The 22,878-nt window shown below is 41.6% G+C and overlaps 3 protein-coding genes across 3 annotated transcripts; 1 reads left to right on the top strand and 2 right to left on the bottom strand.

Moving 5' to 3' along the window:
- Positions 1-225: 225 nt before the first annotated feature.
- C18H22orf39 (chromosome 18 C22orf39 homolog) lies at positions 226-1,712 on the bottom strand. Its single transcript, XM_074554136.1, has 3 exons — positions 1,555-1,712; positions 1,287-1,454; positions 226-706 (listed from the first exon to the last, which is right to left on the bottom strand). The coding sequence occupies exons 1-3, from the start codon at positions 1,579-1,581 to the stop codon at positions 581-583; spliced, it is 321 nt and encodes a 106-aa protein (XP_074410237.1). The 5' UTR covers positions 1,582-1,712; the 3' UTR covers positions 226-580.
- Positions 1,713-1,990: 278 nt separating this feature from the next.
- Positions 1,991-8,034, bottom strand: UFD1 (ubiquitin recognition factor in ER associated degradation 1). The gene is made up of 12 exons (XM_005488901.4): positions 7,875-8,034; positions 7,618-7,750; positions 6,865-6,897; positions 6,334-6,455; positions 5,898-6,028; positions 5,538-5,610; positions 4,992-5,060; positions 4,397-4,462; positions 4,069-4,116; positions 3,622-3,710; positions 3,190-3,271; positions 1,991-2,779 (listed from the first exon to the last, which is right to left on the bottom strand). The coding sequence occupies exons 1-12, from the start codon at positions 8,025-8,027 to the stop codon at positions 2,705-2,707; spliced, it is 1,074 nt and encodes a 357-aa protein (XP_005488958.2). The 5' UTR covers positions 8,028-8,034; the 3' UTR covers positions 1,991-2,704.
- On the top strand, positions 8,012-22,642 carry CDC45 (cell division cycle 45). The gene is made up of 19 exons (XM_005488904.4): positions 8,012-8,524; positions 9,793-9,852; positions 10,168-10,260; positions 10,725-10,862; positions 11,448-11,597; positions 12,524-12,579; positions 13,175-13,223; positions 13,902-13,963; positions 14,353-14,403; positions 15,316-15,435; positions 15,766-15,897; positions 16,275-16,373; positions 16,622-16,783; positions 16,986-17,124; positions 17,490-17,573; positions 18,038-18,156; positions 18,590-18,666; positions 19,952-20,018; positions 20,654-22,642. Exons 1-18 carry the CDS (start codon positions 8,474-8,476, stop codon positions 20,014-20,016), a joined length of 1,707 nt encoding a protein of 568 aa, XP_005488961.2. The 5' UTR covers positions 8,012-8,473; the 3' UTR covers positions 20,017-20,018; positions 20,654-22,642.
- The last annotated feature ends 236 nt before the right edge of the window (positions 22,643-22,878 follow it).

Here is a 22,878-nt window from a genome sequence, read left to right as displayed (position 1 = left end):
CCAATACAAACCAGATCTCTCTCTGCATTTGTTTAAAACTTTATTTTTGAGTAGTTCTGAATAGTCCCACAACACACAGCACCACTGGAGAGCAGTTCCAGGGTGTGCAGCCCACAGGTGAGAAGCTCTTCAACCACCACAACCCTGATTCTGGGAAATGTCTTTAAATGCCAGTGCTAGGGATTGTCCTGAGCCAGCAAGAAAGAGTCCCACCTTGTTTTCCCCCCCCCCCATTTGGCAGGCCTGGGGTGGGTACCCTGTTCCAGAAGTGCTCATGCCAGCTGGTAGGGCAAGAGGCCTTCATAGCTAGAGCATGTATGCATTAATTGAAAAGTGCCTGCTGAAATGAAATCCTGCTATGTAAGTCAACACTAAAAGACCACAACCAAATTAGGCACTTCAAATCTCCCTTTAAAAATATTCAGTGTTTAAATAAAATTTCAGAATTTTTGAGTAAGTGCTAAAGTATTGTACGGCAGAGGTACAGTTGAATAACTTCAAGATGATGCAGAAGGGAAAAAAAAAAGCATAATTCTGAATTGTGTATTATGTTAATGACCAAACACAGAAAACAGTCTTGTCAATTTGATTTGTCATGGTCAAGTGGTAGATACCAGTCAGATGGTGGGCTCTTCCTGAGCTTCCACACTGGAGCATATTTCTGTTTTTCCATAACTCGAGCTCTTTCACTCTTGCACAAAGCTTCCTGAAATACAGGAAAAAAAAAATTTCAGTAATAGTGTTGGATGTTCCACTCATACCGTGCTGATTTCCTGCTGTGAACATCTGAGATAAAAGAAGAAATAAAAAATTATGCTTAAGCAGAAGGACTAAATGTTATCTAAGTAAGCCAGAACATACGTTTTTAACTAAATAATATTGTATTTTGCCTCTGGCTCCTAAGTTACAAAGGAAACTCGCCCGAAGCTGTCCTGGCCGGCGGGAGGGAGGAGCTGGGCCGGAGCCTGCGCTGCAGGGCTGGGGGTGTCCAGTGCCCGCGGGGCTGGGGCCAGGGGCTTTTCCAGACACACCAGCGATGCCTTTGCTCTGTAAGGTGGCTGATTTCCCTTTTAGGAAGGAAATGTCACAGTAACAGAAACAAGAGCGTTTACAGCTGAAAACTGAAAATTCTCCCTGGTTCCTTCACTGGATTTTAAGACAACCCGACCCACCTCCGGCATTTCCAAACCCTCCCCAACAGCCGCGGGGCTTCAGTGCCAGCAGCCCCGGCCCAAAGAGCCCCGGGAGGCCGGGACCGGGACCAGGAGCGGGGCCGGGGCCGGTACCTGCGCGGCGGGGGAGCGGTCCCTCTCCCAGGCTCGGCAGGCCTCGTAGTCCTCCCGCCAGCGGCCGCACTCCGGCAGCTCCCCGTGCGCGTAGTAGTGGTGGAAGGCGTGGCGCAGCCCGCGGCAATGCTTCCACTCCCCCCAGTAATCCTCGCACGAGCGCGGCGGCTGCGGACGGACATGGCCGGGCTGAACCGAGTCCGGCCGGGCTGAACCGAGTCCCGCCACCCGCCCGACCCCGATGCTCCCCGGCCCCGCTCCCGCTCACCCTCCAGGAGCTGCCCGTGCCCTCCATGCTGCCCCCGCCGTCAGTGCTCACCGCGCCTACGGCGGCATCCGCGGCCAATGGGGAGGAGCGGCATAGAACGGCCCCGGCTCGGCAGCCAATGGCGAAGGGCGGCTCTGTCCCGGCAGCCAATGGTGAGAGGCGGCTCTGTTCCGGCAGCCAATGGCGAGGGGCGGCACACAGCGGCCCCGGCCCGGCAGCCAATGGCGAGAGGCGGCTCTGTTCCGGCAGCCAATGGCGAGGGGCGGCACACAGCGGTCCCGGCCCGGCAGCCAATGGCTGCGCGGCTGGCGCACGGGACCAGCGCAGGCCGCAAGCTCGGGCGCTGCCCGGGGAGGCGCTGGGGTCGCCCCGCAGCCCCCGGCCGGTCCGAAAATCCCCCGGCCCTCGGTCGGTCCCAAATCACCACACAGCCACGCAGCTGGGAACGAGGAACTTTACTCGGGCTCGCAGGAGAGCGCAGGGTTGCATCCCGGTACGCTCCCCGGCAGACGAGAGGGCGCACAGGACACGCTCGCACCATTCCAAAGCGGCTCCGGGCAGTGCAGATGGGTCCCTCCTCTCCCTACATGTGCCAAGAGATTGCTACGCTACGTTATAGTATCTGAACTATTCAAAGGCATGTTATTAATTATAAATATAAAAAGCAGTTACAGGGGGTTTACTTAGAATGATTAATAACCCAACACCTGAAGCTAAGCTCAAAGAGACTCCCTGCACTAAAATCCTAAACACCAAAGTCACCCTTCATTTGCACCACACCAAAAAGCTGATCTGAAATTGTGGCAAAATACATATAAAGGGAGGAAAATACCAAGCACAGAGCAACATGAGATCATCACCACTCAGGAGATGTGGGGAAGATGTAGTCTAAGAACCAGACCCTTGGTAAGGTAGGGCTTGCTAGCTTTGCTTCTCAGGTGTACCACAGATCTGGGTTCCCCTCTCTACAACACATACAAAAAGCTTCTTCCAAATTCCCAGAACTGACAGCTCCAGCTCTAAACATGAAACCAAAACATGTATTAAGTGCTCCTGTGTTGTAAAACGATCTCTCAACTGCAATTATTAAGATCCAAGATGCTGCAACTGTTATTTTATTTTCCCCCTAACTAGCTGAAGGTACCACAGCTTAGGGCTTTCTTCCTTTCTTGCGCAGGGACTGCCCCTCTCCTGAAAAGGCAATAAAGCGGCTTCCAGACTCATCCTGGGAAAAGAAAGGGAAAAAAGGTTTTACCTCTTGGCTCACTGCTTGTGTGTGATGAAAGCTGAACAATTGTTAGCAAGAATACTCCATCAGAGCAGCCACTGACTGTAGACATTTCACATCCCTAATCTAGATAAAAATCACTTTCCTCCTGAAAATAAAGTAGCAGCATTTTGGTGACCTTTCAGCCAGCTGGCTGAATAAACTGACAGCAGGCCAATCTCTTGCCATCAGTAACAAGGACATCAGAGGCTGCTTCATGTGACTCAAACATTTTAAACTACTGCCACTTATTAAAGAAAGCATGCTGTAAAAAAAAACAAGGGGAAAAAGAGAGGGACCACAAACTTGGATCTTAGTTCTAATGTCCTGATTCTGTGCAAAGCTGGGGAGGATTCAGCTTTATTTACCTCTTCCACCTTCTTGACCAGTGGACGTGAATTCCTAATGAACGTGATTCTACCGATCTTGAAATCATAGTTGGGAATTCCTCTGGAAAAGAAGTATAAAAATATTATGTTTATATACTGTTGAATCTGACACAGAGAGACCTCTTCTGTGTCTGTCAGTGTAACACCAACACTGACTGCATTTTCATTTCTAAATAATTCCAGAGTTAAACCACTGAATTATTTTCTGAAGAAGCAAATAATCAAGTACTGGAGTTGTTGTGGAAGGTTGGCCATAGGCATGTTTCCATCAGCCTGTGGATAAGAAAGTCTATTTTCTAAGGCAAACTCATGACAAAATGAGTTTGTTTATATTGCAGGAGCAGGGAAAAAACCAAACTCTGCCCAAACACTGATCCTGCACTGGTTTACAAGTGAATGATGCAGACATACCTTCGGATGTCCCCTGGTTTAATTGGTGAGGGACTGGGCTCCACACCTTTCTTCTTGCCATCCAATCTGTTCCCAGATCCAGAGAATGCCTGTGGACACAAAGCCAGTTTTAATTGAACTCCTGGCATTTGAAAGCACACTGCACAAGGATGTTTTATCTGTAAAATCTTACAGCAATTTTTATTTAGTTTTTCAATTCAGCATGCTTCTTTTTGGTACATAGAAGCTGATGAATTGTGGGTGTAGGGGTCTGTCTCAGTCTCCCATCTGCCCTTTGCAGAGAGGGCCGTGCTGCACCTGGCTGTGATTACACAAAACAGTCCCAGGCACTTGCCAGTTAAATAACAAGCATCTCTAAGAACAGGTACCAATATTTTGCAGTTGTTCAGCACAACTTTCCCTCACCATTTTACAGCATTCAGAAACCAGCAGAAACAGGGCACTTACACGAAATCCTATATCGCTCACATATCCACTGTGGTCTGTCTCCACATCCTGAGAGGGAAAAAGCAAATTCATTTTGTCTCTGTTCTCACATGCACATAACATGAAAACAGTTCAAGTATTTCTGACCAAACAAAACTTCAGAACAATCACTCTCCCAAAACATCAATTGGTAAACAGCAGTCCCCTAAATAACACATGCAAAAGCTTCTGGTAAGCAAAATTTCCCCCTAGGAACTTGTTTAAATAAAAAAATGTATGTTGGCACTTCCCCTACAATCAATAGTGACTTCTAGGGAATGCATTTTGGAAGAACAAAAGTTTAACATACTGCAGACTCTTCATGTTGTGCACTTCTTTCTGGTTCTTTGTATCCCAAAGGAGCATCAAAATCCACCTATTTACACAAGAAGCATGAAAAAAAAACTATGATTAATATTATTCTTCAAATCATAAGCTTTATACTACTATTCTTCAAAACTCCATGAACAATTATCACTACATTTGATCTAAAGAGAACTAAGGTTTGGTTGTTAAACATTTTAACTCAGAAGTAAAAAAGACCAAGCCTCCTAGAAATTAACCTTAGCATGAAATGGAAACAGAGCAGTAAAACAGCTCCACAATATCACTGGAGTGTGAGTAAAGACAAGGCTATTAAATAAAACTCAGATGAAACATGCCAAAGCTAAACATTAAATTCTGGGCTCTGCAGTCACCTGATGTACATGAAGTGCCAATGAGGATCACAGATGGGGTTACCAAGGCACCTGAGCACTCCCAAGTGAGTCCTTGTCCCTACCCCAGGGACTGCACCTTTCTTGCAGCACCAGCTGGGCTGGGTGTGCAGAGCTGTCACTGCTCAGGTGCCCTCCCCTCTGGGGGGACACAGCCAGGGCAGACTTTCCCCATCAGCCCTGACTTACGTTCATGTCACACTCTATGATGGACACAGCCTTATCTGGTTTGGTCTCCATCACCCGAAGCTCATAGATCTGAAACAGACAGAGACATTTGAAGATTGCACTGTGTGTAAGGAAAGCTCATCTAAACCTTTCCCTCCAGACCTGAAGGAAGTATTCCTTAGGTGGAGGACTCAATACTGCAGAGTCTTTAGAGAACTGAAAAGCAAAAGTTTTTAACTTAGAAGCCAGAGAACCCATTACTGCACCTTGCTGCACTTACTATACTTTAATCTGCATTTTTGAAAACAAATTCTGAATTTAGGATAAATTCCTTCCTTTGACTTGTAAAACTTTCAACAGCATTTTTTTTCTTGTGAGTCCAAAGAAACATAAACAGCAGCTCAGAAAAAGACTTAGCTGACTCCTTTTTCCCTCCAATAGAAAGCCAACTGTGAAATCTGTCATGTGGGATTACTTGTCCAAACACTGCACAGCTCTGGGTCGATTGTTTTAGTACCAACATCCAACAACTGAACTTAGTCTACAGCCCTCAACCCTACACTGTACCTTTTCATTGTAGTTGATGGCAATCACATCCCCAGTAGTTAGACAGGCAAAGTTCCTCAATGCATTTTCCAGTCTTTGGAGTATGTTAAGATGAAATATTTGTTTTCAGCAAAATATCAAAGCCTTACAGTCATCATACATTTTAAGCCAACACCCCTCCTTCTTCAGAGCACACTGTGTACCAACAGTTGACCACAACTCTGTACATGAGCTCCCCATCCCTTTTGTTTGCAGAAGGAGCAGCAGTGGCCATGGACTACAGGCAGTGTATGAGCCACACATGAAAAGCTCGCTCTGTTTGATATTCCAATTTGGAAGAATTTTTTTTCCCCTTATTCCATAATTGAATAGGAAGGATACACAGCTTTGGGATTGGTGATGTCAAGAAAATCTGGACTTTGTGGCTGGAATTTTGAGTAAGTAGCAACTTGCAGATTCACACTCTCCACTTGCACCAGGCCTCCTTCTTCGAGCAGCAAATTCTGCATCATCTGCAACAATGGAAACAAACACACAAAGCCCTATCAATGTGTCTGATGTTTTCAAATATCTCTCCTGTACATATCAGCTCTTGTGTATATTCAATTTCAGCAAGAACAGTCAGGTGCATGTCAAAAGCAGTCTGCTTTGCTAAGTTAAACTTCTGCAGAAGGGAGCCTGAGCCAGAACTGAAGGCTGTAGTAGAACATGACCAGCAGAGACAGGCACAGGAAACATTCCACATCCTTATTAGTAAACTTGGAAACTTGCTAATCCTACTTTTCAGGTTCTGACAGTCCAGCATGAGGCAGCTCACCCAGTGTGGAAGGTAACAGATGCCCTCATCAGCCACAAACTCCAGCACTCCACAGTGAGTCATTCTGTCTGAGTTCTTGTTGGTCAGCTTGAACAGCATGGGGTAAGTAATATTAAGGCGGCCTAGTGAGAAAGGAGAAAAGAGTTTTGTTTGTTAAAAGCCCCTAGCACATTTTTGCTTTCAGAGATCAAACATCAGCAAGAGAATGGGCCAGACCATAGGAGAGGATTCCCCTCACACCAGTATCCCAACTGCTCAAAGCTACAGAGAAAGCAGGTACACAGATCCAGGGTGTCATTGCATTCAGGACTTTAAATGCTCAGGGAGCCAAACACTTCAGATGGCTGTGCTTGAAGGCAGACAAGACCCATGAATTCTGACAGAGAAAATACCTTCAAAATCAATTTTTATACTAATTATTATCACAGTGTCTATTTGTGTCTTAAATAGATAACTAAAATACTGTGGTATTTGCCTACACACTTGCTCCTATTTCTGATGTTGTTATTCCAGAATAAAGTATTCACTTACTGAGTTGATCCAAAGCTGATGGTGGCATAATTACTGCAGAAATGAATAAGAGTGTAAAATTAGGAAAAGTACATCCATACAAGAGTACATAACACACAATTTTATTCTTTCTTTCTCTAAAATCTCTTTCAAAAAAAGGGCAGCTCCCAAAATATGAAAATCCAGTTTTAGACAGTTCAGTAGAATCAGTCATGACAAATATCTTGCTATGTGGAGATTTCAGAATTATAATCAGGGAAAAATAAAAGAGAAGACAAGGTTTTACATTACTTTTACTTAAGAAAATTTTTCCCAAAGCTAATTTTATTTGTTAGGGCTCACAGGTGCTCTTCAATCCATACCAACTCAAAACAACATAGCATCATTCAGACAGCCTGAAAATTAAGTTGGCCAATCTTTTACTTTCTTTATACAAATTAAATGAAATACGACACGGTGGGGAGGAGAAACTCCTTAATCATAAACTTCCGTGGCTCACACTAGATATAAGATTGTAACAAGAAACTTTATGGAAGAAGTCTCTCTCCTTGTAATACTCATAAACCCCGACTCACTTGGTAAACACTTTTAATTACCGAGCAGTGCAAGGGAACATGACTCATCCTCCTTCCTCGGAGCCCGACCCAAGCTGCTGAGTACTCTGTCACCGTGTTTTCAAATGTTCGCGCTGCCTCGGCCAAAAGCTGCGATACTCGACACTATTCACAAACACTCTGCCAACAGTTTATTAGTCAAAATAAAACATGCACATACTCTTCCCGCCTTTCTCCACATCTGACCTGTCATTAGGTCCGGCAAGCATGGATACCGAGAAGCAGCGGTACTGGGTTGAAAAACGGTTCTGGAACACCCGGGGGATGGGGTGGTCAAACATATTAAAGGAGAACTAGAGAGAAAAAACAACACAGAGAAGAACGCGACCGTCAGTATCTACAGCACACCAAGTGTCACCGCACCCACTGAAAGCTCCTGAAGTGACCCGGCCCCTCCCCGGCTGCCCCCGCTCTCACCATGGCTGCGGCGGCGGCGGGCGCTCGCTCGGGGCGGCCGGGCCGGGCCGGGCCGGGCCAGCGCCGCTCGTTCGCCTCACGGGCTGGGCTGGGCCCCACCCACGGCCCCGCCCCTCCCAGAGTGCCGCGCGCGCCGCCGGCCCACCCGGCCATTGCGGGTGAGGGCGGAAGCCCGGCCGTCGCGCCCTCCGAGGCGGCCATCGCTGGGAGTCCCTTCTGCCCGCTCGGCTTCTCTTTGGTCACCGGGTGCTGGCGCGGCCCTGCCGCTTCTTCTTTGACTTCCGTTTATTGGCAAAACAAGCAACTCGCCCTTAGCAAAGATGGCAGACACGGCGACAATACCCAGCAGGGTGCTTCCGGCTGGAGCTCTCTCGGGATTGGCCAGCAGCGCTGATCGTCACCGCCGTCTCCGCATCCTATTGGCGAAGCCCCGGAAAAGATTGGGCAGATCGCCCTGCAGAGGCGGGGTGAGGGCGTTCCTATTGGCCAGCGCCTCTTGAGGCGCAGACCAATGAGACGCGGCGCTGCTTTGGCGCCCAGTTTGAGCGGGCGAGGCCTGCGGCTGCCGCCCGTTCCCGCCGCGCGCGCCCGTTCCCGCCATGTTCGTGTCCGACTGCCGCCGGGAGTTCTACGATGTGATCGTCACCCAGGTGCGGGCAGCGCGCCGTGACCGGCCGGGGCAGCACCCCGAGCGGCCTCTCCCGGGGCTCTCCCCGTTCTGGGCTGCCGCGCTTCCCGCCGCCTCACGGCGTAGGGTCGGTGTGGGGCGTCCCCGGTCTGCCCACGGCTGCTGAGGCGAACCGGCTGAAGGGCTGCGGTGCTCTGGGGCGGTGCCGGCCCCGCTCCGGGAACTGCGGGGCGGGGGTCGGCGGCGGGGAGCACCGGCCGGGCGGCCGCGCTGAGGGCGGGGGTCCGGCAGTCACTCGGATGGGCAAAAATCGCTTTCCTGGGTGGTAAAAATCGCTTTCCCGGGTGTTTTTCCCCTTTCCTGCCCTTGGGAACCGGGACAAAGCAGCGTCAGCGCCGTGAGGTCTCGCCAGGAATTTCACTGACTGTTCGCCTCCTTCTGCAAAAGTGTTTTTGTGTGTTCTGGATCTCATGCTTAACAATGACATCTCTGAACTTTAGTTTAGTTTAGTTTAATATCTTTCTAGCCGTTTTGGTGTTATTTCCCCAGACACTAAATACTGTTTTCTGCGATCTTTAATGGTTTTCCTGCAATCATGTAGCACATCTGTTTGCCACTTGTATTCTGAACCCAGGGTTTGCTTAACTCCGTTCCCTGTGGTAAGGTGGTGAAGCTTTTGTTGGACAATCTTTGGACATTTCTACCAATGAAATTACATTATGGACTGTGCAAATGGAAGCATTTATCTTAATTTCTCCAGTTGTGAGTAAAATCTCAAAACACCCTTTCCCTAAAACATAAAACAACATTCACAAAACAAAGAAAAGCTGAACCAACCAACCTGTCCCTCCCTCCCAAAAAATAACACCAGCCAACTTTGATTTACGTGAAAGTATTTCTTTCTTGAATTGCCTTGCTCTTGATTTTGCTACAGATTTTTTTTTAGTTAAAATTGCAGATCTCTGTTGAAAATGAAGGCCGTTCTAAACACAATGAAAATAATTGTAGGGCTTGACTCGGTGTGAAACTTCAAAAATATGTGAGGTTCAGAGGAGGCTGTGTAATTACTTATCCCTAAAGGAGCTGAAACATCTTGGGTATGTGGAGTTGCTTGTTTTTAATATTGCCAGTTATCCAAACTGGTTAATTTTGGTTGCAGTGTCCATTCAGAAGCAATCTTGTTTTATGCTTATGATGATCTCTATGTGATGTCAGTGTTCTATGCATTTCATGTACCACCATGCTTTATTTGGCACCTCTATTAATGCTATTATTTTGTTGTTTTTACAGCGTGTTCTTCTTCTTGTTGCTTCAGATGTTGATGCATTATGTGCTTGTAAAATACTCCAAGTAAGTCTGGGTTCATTGTCGCTGCAGGCTGACAGCATGAGAAAATATGGATACCCTGGATGTTATACATGGGTGTGAGCTGGGGAAAGGGGGAAGCTTTAATCTGCCTTTGTAGCCTTTGCTTCCATGAGTTATGGCACTGCAGACTGGTGATTCACAGTCTCAGAGCTCACACAGATTTGTCATTTGGGATGGGATGTCTTTATTTTAGGGGTTTGCATGGAACAATCACAGCCTGGTGTAGCATTGCAGAGAGGCTGTTTCCCTGTTTCCCTGTTCCCCTCCCCTCTGCTCACAGCTGTTCCTTCCTTGCAGGCTTTGTTTCAGTGTGACCATGTGCAATACACACTCGTGCCAGTGGCTGGCTGGCAAGAGCTTGAAACTGCCTTTCTGGAGCATAAAGATCAGGTGAAAAATCCTAGAAAATTTTTGAGCTGTAGCTCATCTTTTGTTAAGATAAACTGCTTCCCTTTCCCAATTTAAAATATCAACACTTAGTCTCATTATTATTAGTGGTTTCTTAAAGCTGTGGTTACAATTTAACCCACCAGTAATAAACTTGTCAAGTTTTTAACATCACCTCCAAAAGATGTGCTATAATGTTGATAGAGTCAAATGAAGTTTGCACAAATTATGATGTATAAAGATGCTGGTATTGAATATCCAACATCCCTGAATTCTGGGATTTTTGAATTTTGTGTGCTTTGCCTTAAAAAAAATTTCTGCCTCAGAGACATCAAATATCAGAGAGTAAACACAAGTTTTGGCAATGATGACTGCTCTGTAGGTTTTGTAAATGTATTTTCAGTTTTCCATGTCTCCTGGCAATTTAAGTAATGAGCTGCTTCTTTTTTTTCTGCTTTTCATTGCAGTTCAAATACTTTGTTCTTATTAATTGTGGTGCCAATGTAGACCTCCTGGAAATCTTGCAGCCTGAAGAAGACACTTATTTTTTTGTATGTGACAGTCACAGACCAATTAATGTAGTGAATGTTTACAATGACACACAGGTAAAACTTTCCTTTCATAAAAACCTCCCCAGAATGTGGTGGTGAGCAGTGTAGTGCTTTTCTGTGTTTGCAAAACTGGTTAGAATGTTAGCTTGTAGGTCAGAAAGCAGCATTAATAAATAAATATTTGCAGTAGTAATGTACATGACCAGAAAAAATCCTTTTTCCAATAGTGAAATGTCTAAAGTTAGCAATGTGACAGTTGTCAGTAGTAAGCGCCTGTTAATCTTTTTGCTGTAAATCAAACTGCCATAAATCAGAGGATAAACATCCCTTCAGAATCTGACATGTATTATTTCTCAACATCTAGCAGCACCTAGAATTTAAAGTATCAAGAACAAATTATTTTATTTTAAAAAGCATTAAAAGGATAATATTTTCAATAATGCTCTAACAAAGCAACATGAGTTTTTACTCTTATTTTCAATAAATCAGTGTGGTATTTGTATTAAAAACCAATGTTATGTTTTGTTATGCAAGAAATTAATACAGCCTAAATTAATTTTTAATTTCTTTTCTAAGTAGGAAAGCATTTTGCTCACTAAATAAGATACTTACTCTAAAGTACAGCTTTCTCCTTGCTAGATTAAGCTGTTGGTCAAGCAAGAGGATGATCTCGATGTTCCTGCTTACGATGACATCTTCAGAGATGAGGAGGAGGAGGAGGAGGAAGAGGACTCAGAGAATGAAAGTGGTGGCTCAGAGCCCCTGGAGAAGCGCAGACGATTTGAGGAGGTTTGTTCTCTGCTCTGTTCTGAAAGGAAGAAAGAGAACTCTGCTATTACATCTATTTGACATCATCATTATATTTGATTTAAAAGTTGTGTTCCATTAGGTCACAAATCCAAGGGCAAGATCTAAAAATAATCTACAACAACAGGTAGTTTCACATTAACAAAATATTTATTTGTCTGAACTACACAGAAATATTTTCCCTAAATTAAAAAAAAAACCTGTTTGAACTTACTTATACATAATTCTTTGTATAATCAGTGAACTGGAGAGATCCATCTCCTAACACGTGCTGTGGGCTTGGCAGTCTAGCAGTAGAACTTGTTTAGATATTGACTCCTTTTACAAAAAACCTGTTTGAGAAGATACAAGCTCACAAATAGTTGAGCAATGCATTTTATCTGTGCTTGTAGCAGTCAACTCACAAAAGTTTATTAAATGTGCACATGAAATTTGCCATGTTACTTGTAGCATATTTTCTATTTATATTACAAAAGCAAAAAAAGGCATGGGACCAGCAACATTAAGGGACAACTAAATATGAAGACAACCTTAGATTTAATAAATATTTCATGTTATCTTTGTTATCTTCCCATTAGCATTGCACTTTTTTTTCCTAGTAATTTGAAAAGGCACTACCTTAGCCAAAGAAGCTATCCAATTCAAAAGAAAATTACAGATACACAAAAGCTTTTCTCAGATCTGTTAAATATTTCACAAAAATCTTATGTGTGCTCCTTGGCAATATTTTTGGTAATGCTTTTCTCATTACATATTATTAATGGCAAATTTTTTAAACGAGAAGAAATATTTTTAATGAAAATTTTAATTACATTTTTAAAATTAAAGTTTAATAATTGGGGTATCTAGATGCTAATCTATTAGAATATTTTTTCTTTCTTTTTAACATCCTGGAAATTAATTTACAGGAGGTAATAGAGAGGACAATGAGAAGGAGACAAAGGAGAGAATGGGAAGCACGCAGGTGTGTGAATGGGTTTTTCTTATGTTGTTTCTTTTTCTTTCACTTTTTATTAAAGTCGTGTTAAGAATACAAACACAAGATGACAAACTGTGATTTGCAAGATGCTTTGGTTATAACTTTGTTTAGGAAGGTGAGAGAGATATTTAGTATATAAAGATAAACTTTAAATGGAGGAAATTGCAAATAGTAATTTAAAATTTGAGTACCAATAGGTGCATTGGCTCACTTCAAACAGCTGTAATATTCTCATCTTGTCTGTCCTGGGGTGAAATTTGTCCTTCTGTTTTCTACTTTTACAATCCCACTGTAGTCAATAGGAATGAGCAGGAACAAATCAGATAAAATGGGATTTGAGGAATAGTGATGTAATTATTTTTCCTTTTTGCTTTATGAGTACATTTCAGTGTGGTTTCTGCATTATTACTAAAGTCTAATTGCCTTGCAGATAAACAATTTCTGGCCCAAGTTTAATATTTTTAATTGTTTAAATGAAATTTAAATATTAATCACCATTTCTGGATTATTTTTTTTAATTAATTTGTTGCAATGACCAGTTCCCCACTTAGTCAAATCTGGTTTTTTTTTTCCATTTTAGACGAGAAATTCTTTTTGATTATGAGCAATACGAATACCATGGAACCTCGGTAAGTATAAACTCTGTTTGCCATCAAGCTTTAAGGTGTAAAAGTAATTGGGCAATATCCAATGTTATAATTATCTATTACAATTATATAATTGTCTAATAATACCATTCAATATAATAATATTATTGCATCTTGCATTTTTATATCTTATTGTTGTATATATATGATGCAGTGTATATATATATATATATATATATATATATATATATAAGTAGTTTAACTTAGTCTAATGTTTTATGGCTTTTTTTAGATCTTTGCAAGGGTAACTATCTATTTACAAAATACTGTCACAAAAAGGCTTGAGCATGTAGGGATGTTGTTTTTTTGTCTTTCAGAGTGTCAGGATATCCCAAACACAGCACTTAGGGCATCAAATTTTCTGTCATTTCACCTCTCTGATTATTTATATTTAATTGTTTTAGTTTAATTGATTGTTTAATTGTTAAACAATAAAACAATAAAAATTGATAATGCTTTCTATATAATGCAGGTTTACAGAGCTCTCTAGAATATTTTTCTTTCTGCTTCATCTCTTGGGAAGGGGCTGGCAGATTGTCAGACTGCAGGGTGATTGCTTGGGCTTTAGGAGCGTGCTAGGCCTTGGCAGATTGAGCTGTTGTGTTTGTTTAGTGAGCTGTGGCTTGTGCTCATTTGTCTTTTTGCTTCTCCCTCCTGCAGTCTGCAATGGTGATGTTTGATCTGGCATGGATCATGTCTAAGGATTTGAATGACATGTTGTGGTAGGTTCCCATCATCATTTTCTGTAGAGATTGGAAGCTTAAACCTGCCACAAAGGCAGGCGTGGTTTCCCAAAATTATTTTGTTGTTCTATGAGATTCCAGTTTCTTTTGGGGGTGGATACTTGTCTTCAAATAGAGGATGCATCTGTGTAAATTAATTAAAAACAACAGATTTTGCATGGAAAAAAGGAGATTGGTACTATAGGTGTCTGTCTGCAAAAGAGGGAATAATAAAGTAGATAACTTTGTTATTTACTTCTCTGTACTGCTGGTAAGCAATGCTTCTGATTTGCTCTATTACATACTTAGAGGGTTAAATATAATATACTCTACAGAATATTTGTATGTTTAACATTTTTTTTCTATTTCTTTTCTTCCAAAAACTTTAGGTGGGCTATTGTTGGCCTAACAGATCAGTGGGTCCAAGATAAAATCACGCAGTAAGAAAGTTTTTTTTTAAAGTTTATTCTTTTATTATTAATCTTTTATATTTATTTGTCTATCTTTTAAAATTTTATTTTTGGGAGTAACTAGCAGCAATTAGTAGAGATCAGGAAACATAAGGGTATTATTGTAACAGATATAAGTAATTAACAGTGATATTAAATATATAAATGCCTGAACGTGATCTGTTGCCTTCCAAAGTTAGGAAGATATATATTTAAAAAATAATTTTCTGTAATTTATAATTTTTAAGCTAACTTTGTTTTTCACAAAATTATAAATCAATCACTTCTAATCTGGGAGGAAATTGTGTTTAATGGTAGTTTACCTGAGCATGAACTTGATACAGCTTTTTTAAAGGTAGAAACTTTTGTGTGTGTTTTGTATCCTCAAGGTTCTTTTACGGTTTTAGATAACAAGTTTAAGATATTTTTTTCCTCTTTTTTTATTTCCTACTAGATATGATCAGAATTCTAGCATTACATCTGCAGACTCAAATTCTCATGTTATATTGTTACTAATACATGAACATTTTCAAATAGATAAGTGTAATAGTATATTACACTTATCTTGTAATATGCTACAAGATATTTCTGATTTCTTTGGTCAGTCTATTGTTTGGTTTTGTAGTATTGTTTTGTTTTGTTTTGGGTTTTTTGTGGTTTTCTTTTTGTTTTGGTTGTGGCTTTTTGATGGGTTGTTTTTGTTTGGTTGGGGGTTTTGGTTCTTTAATTTTAATAGCCTGGGTAAAAAGAAGAATGTTGAAAAACAGTATTTAATGAGTTGAGAGGGTTTAAACATGTGTCTACAATTTTCATGCTGCAGACTTTAGGAAGCATTTTTATTTTCTTGTAATCAAGAAGAAAGCTTTGCAGGCAGCAGGTGAGGCGGCAGTGTTTGTGTTGCAGGATGAAGTACGTGACGGACATCGGGGTCCTGCAGCGCCACGTCTCGCGCCACAACCACCGCAACGAGGACGAGGAGCATTCCCTGTCCATTGACTGCATGAGAATTGCATTTGAGTATGAGTATCCTTAAAGAAGGTCTGGGCTGAACCCTCTGGAGTTTTTATCTAGGGGAAAAAGATGCCAGCACCATCTCTGCTTAGAGTGGAAATAAAATAAAGGGAAATGTTTTATAGTGGGTGAATCTCTGTTCCAGCTGCTCGTGGGGCTTCAGTTCAGTTTAACCTTTCAGAACTGCTTACAAGTCACCATTGCTACTCTTGGGTTACATCACCTGAGCTTCTCACTGCACTTTATGCAATATGTAAGGGCAGCTGAATCCCTTCCTGCTCGTGGAGTTTGTAGGGTCAGGGGTTTTTGTGTTTGCAGTTGTTTGCCTTAACTCCTGCTCAGCCTGCGCCTGGCACTGTACCAGCACTGGTCTCTCTATGAAAGTCTCTGCAACACCTGCTACACCTCTGCCAGCCTCAAGCTTTGGTCTGTGCAAGGGCAGAAGAGGCTCCAGGAGTTTTTAGCTGACATGGGGTGAGTTATAAAAATTTGGATCTTTTTTTTTTAATGACTTACAGGAAAATATTCAGAATATAGCTGGCAAGTACTCAAGCTGTCAGCTTTTAAATATGATTGTGGGGCTCTGAATAGGTGGCAGTGTCTCTGAGTTACACAACTTGTGTATTGGTTTACAAGGAACATTTGCTCTATGCTTTTATGGAATGGCAGCTCAGTAAAGTAACCTCTGCTTCCTTGTATTCACTTTTCAATGACTGAAATAACAAATGCATGCAAGTTTAGCCAGACTTAACCTTGTTAAATCATCTAATAATTTTAAAAGTCCTAAGAGAAAAAGGCAAAATACTTGTTTCTTCTGGCATACCTGTCTGAAATTTTCCTCCTGTTCTTAGTTTGCCCTTGAAACAAGTGAAACAGAAGTTTAATTCCATGGACGTGTCTTTGAAAGAAAATCTTCGGGAGATGATTGAAGAATCTGCAAACAAATTTGGGTAAATTGTTTTAAATACAAATGTTTTATCTGAACATACTTTTCAATTAAATTAAAATATTTTTGTATGAAGATGATCTAATATGTTGTTTTTAAAAATATGATTCTTAGATTGACAAAGTAACACTGGATTTGTTGCAAATGTTAGCATAAGGTTTTTCTTCATGTGCTTAAGATTAACAAACTGGGGAGACAGCTGGTCACTGTTGATAATGTTAATGAACTTTTCTGGTTTATTTCATTTTGCAGAATGAAAGATTTGCGAGTTCAGACTTTCAGCATTCACTTTGGCTTTAAGAACAAGTTCTCAGCAAGTGACATAGTTTATGCAACAACTTCTCTCATGGAGAACATAGAGAAAGAGGGGCCTGAAACAACTAATTTCATTAAGGCTTTGGACAGTCTCTCCAGGTACTGAAAAAATGCTTCTTCAGTATTTTGCAATTTTATTTAGGGAAATGTATTGGGATTATGGATCTCAAGTATGAATTTTTGCTTCATAAGCTATTGAAGAAAAATATTAAAATATCCCTGTGAATAGTATTTTGATATAATTTTTATGTCAAAAACTTTTTTGTACTAAGGAAGTCTATTTTTATTCTTTTTGTGGCAGGGGTAACCTGGACAAGCTGCACCAAGGACTGGACCTGGCCAAAAAGCAGCTACGTGCCATTCAGCAGACAGTGGCCAGCTGTATTTGCACCAACCTTGTCATTTCCCAGGGGCCATTTCTTTATTGCTCCCTCATGGAGGTCAGAATTGTGTGTTTGGGCTCTCATTTGAGACTCCTTTTTGGCTGTATCATCCTTGAATAACAGTTGCCCTAAGTGCTTGGCCCAGCAAGAATGACTCTGTAAGAAAGAACCAATATCTCTGGACAGTGCTGTCCTCTGATGGGTCAATATTGACATTGCTGGGAGCTCCCAAAGGCAGAATCACCCCTCATAAAGGGGAGAGGGCTTTGCTGCAAAGCTGGGTGAGCTCAACCTGTATTGAAATGGTTCTTGTTGGTGTTCTTTGAGCCACACACAGCTTCTAGACTTGTTAGTAGACAATAAAACTAAGTAAGAGTAAGAATCATCTTGGGCTGTAATTAAAATAATTCTTCTTTTCCTAGGGCACACCAGATGTGAAACTGTTCTCCAAACCAGTGTCTCTATGTCTGCTTAGTAAATACTTACTGAAATCCTTTGTTTGCTCTGTAAGTAAATCAAAAGCATTTGACTCACAAACTTCTGGCTGGTTTAGTACTACTTGTGCTGTCAGATACTTGCAGTTGATTATTAAAAACATTAGAGGAAACTATTAATAATGTTTTTCTGCTGATTGATTGGATGATTTTAGCATATTTGTGAATGCTGCTCTAGGGAAGACAGCTATTTGGAGACTTCATAGCATTGAGTTTTCATTACTAAGATAATAAAAATCTACATATTTGTGTAATTTTGTAAGTTTTTAGGGAGTACACAACTAAAATTTCTTTTAGTCCTTAAAGTAACTTTTACTGTAAGGAACAGTGAATTAAGATATCCTGTAAAGAAAACACATTCTTTGAACTGCAGAATGTGTATCCTTGGGTGGCTATTTGTAATGCTATCTCCCATGGAGAGCTGATATTCAATTGCTTTCTGACCTTGTGTAACACAGAGATTTTCTGACTTCCAGACAAAAAACAAGCGCTGCAAGCTGCTGCCCCTGGTCATGGCTGCACCCATGGACGTGGAACAGGGAACTGTGATCATGGTGGGGATTCCTCCAGAGACAGAAAGCTCAGACAAAAAGAAGTAAGAAAAATGTTTACAAGTTCTAAACCTGTCTCTGAAGCAAATACATCTTTCCTGTACTATTTAACATTGATTATGTTGACTTTAATTGTATCCTTCTCAAAAACACACGTTCTGCATACTGTGTGCATGGGGCACTTTGAGAGAGGATACAGATCTTCAAGCAGAATCTTGCAATCCTTGCAAGGTTTTTCTTTTCCTTCCGTCTTAAAAGAGGGAAATAGTTGACTACACGGCCCATGACTTCATTTCTAAAAGCCTCCAATGTAAAAACTTTTGCAAGCGAATGAGCAAGGTGTGTGTTGAATACACAGCACCTGTAAAAACATCTGGAATCCATTTCCACCTCTCAGCCAGGAGAAAGTTCCTTGCTTCTACCTCAGTAAACATCCTTTTCCCGTGACACTCATCCCTATTTCTGCTCCTGCCTCAGCTTTTTTGGAAGAGCCTTCGAGAAGGCTGCGGAGAGCACGAGCTCCCGGACGCTGCACAACCACTTCCAGATGTCCAGTGAGTAGCGGGGCCCGCAGGGGGCGGTGCTGGCGCGGCCCGCGGGAGGCTCGGCCGGGCTCAGAGCCTGCCTCCCTCTGCACAGAGCACGGGGCACCCAGCCCTGGCACAGAGCGCGGGGTACCCAGCCCGGGCACAAATCATCACCCAGCCCTGGCACAGAGCGCGGGGTACCCAGCCCGGGCACAAATCATCACCCAGCCCGGGCACAGAGCACGGGGCACCCAGCCCGGGCACAGAGCACGGGGCACCCAGCCCGGGCACAGAGCACGGGGCACCCAGCCCGTGCACAAAGCGCAGGGCACCCAGCCCTGGCACAGAGCACGGGGCACCCAGCCTGTGCACAAATCAGCACCCAGCCCTGGCACAGAGCACGGGGCACCCAGCCCGTGCACAAAGCACAGGGCACCCAGCCCTGACACAAAGCACAGGGCACCCAGCCTGGCTTTCTCAGACAGTCTGTTCTGCATGCCCTGGCAGTTTGCACATGTGCCCTTCACAGCCCATGATGTTGTCTGTGAAGGCTTTAAATTTAGCAGCATGGTATTGATGGGATACTTTAGCAGTGAAATCAGCCTATCTTGCCCATGCTCAAAAAAAGAGGCTTTTTAAACAATATCAGTCTATGCATGTTGAACATATGCAGAAATATTCTTAGATTTAGAAGTGCCTGCTCTGTTGTGAGGTGAGCACCTGTTGTGGTGCTCATTCCCATGACAAGGGAAGAGATGAGAATCTTGACTCCATGTTTCAGAAGGCTGATTTATTATTTTATGATATATATTATATTAAAAAAAATTATATAATAAAACTATACAAAAAGAATAGGATTTCATCAGAAGGCTGGCAAGGAATAGAAAGGAATGATAACAAAAGCTCGTGACACTCAGAGAGCCCGAGCCAGCTGACTGTGATTGGCCATTAATTAAAAACAACCAACATGGACCAAGCAAAGATGCACCTGTTATATTCCACAGCAGCAGATAATTATTGGTTTTCTTTTCCTCTGAGGCTTCTCAGGAGAAAAATCCTGACAAAGGGATTTTTCAGAAAATATCATGCTGACAAGCACCTGCGAATTAGTTTGCTAATATTTAAGCACAAAATAAACAATGTCCTTTGCATTTTGTCCAAATTGCTTCTCCTTCTTAAAGATGGGTAAAAATATAAATTGGTATACTCAGGCTTATTGTTCTTCAAGAGAAGATACCTGGTATATCTTCTGGTGATATCTGGTATATCTGTCAGTTATTTGCATCCTGTAATAAAATATTTCATCTTTTAGTAATTGAATTGAAAACAGAAGATCGGAGCAAGTTTCTGGATGCACTCATTTCTCTCTTGTCTTAAAGGTAAGGCACTGTAAGGATTACTTTAAAAATTATTATAAATCAAGTAACCTGCCACTATCTGTAGAGTATTTTTGTAAAATATGGCAACTTTTAGTGAAAATATAAATTGAAACTGAGAGTTTCTTACAGAGACAACTGTTTTCCTTTGGCGGAGGAGGAGGCAGACAATGTGAAAGCAAAATTTTTTCATCCTTAAGAGATTTATTTAAGTTTCATCATCCCTGAGCTTCTCTGTCATTGTTCCTAACTTTTTGTGCCTCTTTAACTCATGGTGGAAAAGGAGTTTGTGTTGTGAGAAATATTAGTTAATTGTAGCTGATCCTCTGTTACTGACATTTAATTCTGATGGCTTCTTTGAGCTCAGGATGGAATTTTGGCCACAGCAGTGCCACTGGCTTTGATGTTAATGCAGAATTTGCATTTGAGGGTTGTAGCCTAGGTTGGTGTGCAGTTTCTACCTGGAGCAGAGACGGGGATGTAAGAATTTATTTGTGGTTGTCAAGTAGCTGCACACTGGTCCAAAGCAGCTTGTTAGACAGCAGAGGCATGCATGGCTCACAGGATTTCTACATCCATTTGTTCCTTTCTTTACCCCCTGACTACTGATTGTTTTGTCTTCTGCTCTTGTCATGCAGTGGTGCCTTTTGGCTCCTTGTGCTGGAAGCTGAGGATGAGACCCTCTGAAATGGTTTTGGATGTTCCAAAGTTCCTGGTGCTGCAGTTTTGGTGGGTCTTAGGTACTGGTACAGGCCTGGACTGGTGTTTTAATGCCTTTTGGGAGGTCAAAAGGATTTTGATCTCAGCACAGAGATACTGAGCACATCTTTGTCTAAACATCCTACCCTGCTAATGGCAAATGCTGTCACCTGGTATTTGTACATTGGATTTCTATTTATCAAACCTGCTTTTATTAGTAGATGTACTCTTGTGATGTTCAGTTGTTGACTGATAACAAAAAATAGGTTTTGAAATTCCATATTTATATTACTGTTCAATTGTACTTTTAAAATTGTCTTGAATGCTTTTTATTTTTTTAATCCAACTATTTGAAACTCTTCTTGAGGTTCTAGAATGCTGAAAATGTTTTTTAGTATTATCAGATTGAAGTCTTGTAGTTTAATTGAAAGACTTGTTTTGTGAGAGGAGTTTTTAGATTTCAGGGTTTTTAAAATCCAAATACTGAGCAACTGCCAAATACCAAATGAAAAATCCAGGGAATGCCAGCATCAATAAAGCCTTTTTAGTCATGCACTGTGATACTGTATTGTCACTTGTAGCTTGACTCTGGGAATAGTTTTCCTGGAAGGAGGCTGAAGCACTGTGATAACTCTGTGTAGTGTAGCACTGTAAATATTGACAGAGTAGCTTATCCTGTTCCATTGCAGATTTCATTTTACTTTGGTCATGAAATGGCTCCTTGGCCTCACCCTGCTGTGTAAATGTGTACATGTGGAATGCTCTTCTGCTTGAAGTGTTTGTCTGAATTCACTGTGACTTCAATGTTTTCATGTGTTGTAACAAATACATAGAGGTTATGTATCATTACATCATTATTTGTACATATTTTAATACAGATTAATTTAATATTAAATGTGATTTAAATGTAGCCAACAGCAACCTAATTAAACTATCTATTTTTATTCAAAGAAGAAGTTGGTTTGGGTTTTTAAGAGTTTTTTTTTTATGTTGTCACCTTATCTGAATAAAATCCCTGTGCCAAGCTGGGATGGCCAAAATATTGTGCTTCCTAAGATAAAGCAAAGCTGCCTTTTGATTTTGAATGCTTACTAGATAGTATTGACAATAAATTATATTGCCCCTTAGCAGCTCAATTTGGAGTTTACAGCATACAGAAATTCTGTCACTTTTCTCAACTACCTTGCTGGGCTTTAGGTCTCTGGAAATGGAAACACAGAAGTTTCTGCTGTCCTTTGAACCAGTAGTGCCAGGCCAATTAATATGTAAAAGGTACAAGTGTCTGTGACAGTGAAGTGCACTTCTAAATATTCTCACTTTATCTTTCAGCTGCAAACTGCTGGGTGAATTAAATGAGATAAATGTAGGAAATTAATTAATTTATCACAAAAGAATCACTGCCATTTCTGCAGTGTTAAATAAATGACTAACTAGTTTAGCCCTATCTTATATTTAAGACTTCTTTTACCAGGTGATTGTAGTGTTTTGAAAAATGGACAGATTTTCAGGCACAAGCACCCTTTAGCTTCAGCATGGTGTGTCATACTGGGAGGATGAGAACTGGGAGCTAATTTTTATGTTGGGATGTGTTGGTGATTGCTTTCCTGCCAGGTTCTTCAACCAAACATGTGTAACATAAAACATAAACTTCCCTTGTCCCTCCTTTACTGGTTTTGTTGGTTGGTTTTTGCTGGTTTTTAAGGTTCAATTTTTCCCAAGATCTGCTGGAAATGCCCAAAATGCTTTTGCAAATTTTAGAATTGATCAGCTGTTGAACTGATTCCCAGGTCATCCAAATGTTGCCATAAATCAGTCTGGAGTGTGGAATGCTGTGTAAAAAGAAAGTTATTAAATCTGCATGGACACCTGAAGGAGTTTCTGCCAATAGATAAAAATTTGCATGTCAGCATTTTACAATGTGGGCAAAAGAATCCAAGGCTCCTTATGTAGCTTATTTAAGTCTTATTAATCAACAGAATTTGTTGATTAATATGTTAATGCTACCTGGAGAATAATTGTGTGAGGAGATTGTGGAGCAGTTTCATTCAGCTGCAATAACTTTGTGGTTTGAGTGGCCCATTGAAATTTGTGTGGATTGGATAACATGGTCACTTGACATCTCTGCCTGAGGAGATAATTATGCTTTTGACTGATTATACCAAAC

This window comes from Zonotrichia albicollis, chromosome 18, assembly GCF_047830755.1.
Source record: "Zonotrichia albicollis isolate bZonAlb1 chromosome 18, bZonAlb1.hap1, whole genome shotgun sequence".
NCBI lineage: Eukaryota > Metazoa > Chordata > Aves > Passeriformes > Passerellidae > Zonotrichia > Zonotrichia albicollis.
Note: the sequence above shows the minus strand (reverse complement) of the source record. Positions and strands in the feature narration are given on the sequence as shown.

Excerpts from the sequence above, each read along its gene's own strand:
- CDC45 (XM_005488904.4), top strand. The coding sequence starts at position 8,474 with ATGTTCGTGTCCGACTGCCGCCGGGAGTTCTACGATGTGATCGTCACC. Across the intron at positions 12,580-13,174 it reads AGAGAATGGGAAGCACGCAG|ACGAGAAATTCTTTTTGATT; the intron begins GTGTGTGAATGG and ends TTTCCATTTTAG. Across the intron at positions 16,784-16,985 it reads GCTTTGGACAGTCTCTCCAG|GGGTAACCTGGACAAGCTGC; the intron begins GTACTGAAAAAA and ends TTTTTGTGGCAG.
- UFD1 (XM_005488901.4), bottom strand. The coding sequence starts at position 8,027 with ATGGCCGGGTGGGCCGGCGGCGCGCGCGGCACTCTGGGAGGGGCGGGG. Across the intron at positions 6,029-6,333 it reads TCTGTTACCTTCCACACTGG|ATGATGCAGAATTTGCTGCT; the intron begins GTGAGCTGCCTC and ends CCATTGTTGCAG. Across the intron at positions 3,711-4,068 it reads TGAGCGATATAGGATTTCGT|GCATTCTCTGGATCTGGGAA; the intron begins GTAAGTGCCCTG and ends TTGTGTCCACAG.
- C18H22orf39 (XM_074554136.1), bottom strand. The coding sequence starts at position 1,581 with ATGGAGGGCACGGGCAGCTCCTGGAGG. Across the intron at positions 1,455-1,554 it reads GCACGGGCAGCTCCTGGAGG|CCGCCGCGCTCGTGCGAGGA; the intron begins GTGAGCGGGAGC and ends GTCCGTCCGCAG. Across the intron at positions 707-1,286 it reads ACCGCTCCCCCGCCGCGCAG|GAAGCTTTGTGCAAGAGTGA; the intron begins GTACCGGCCCCG and ends CCTGTATTTCAG.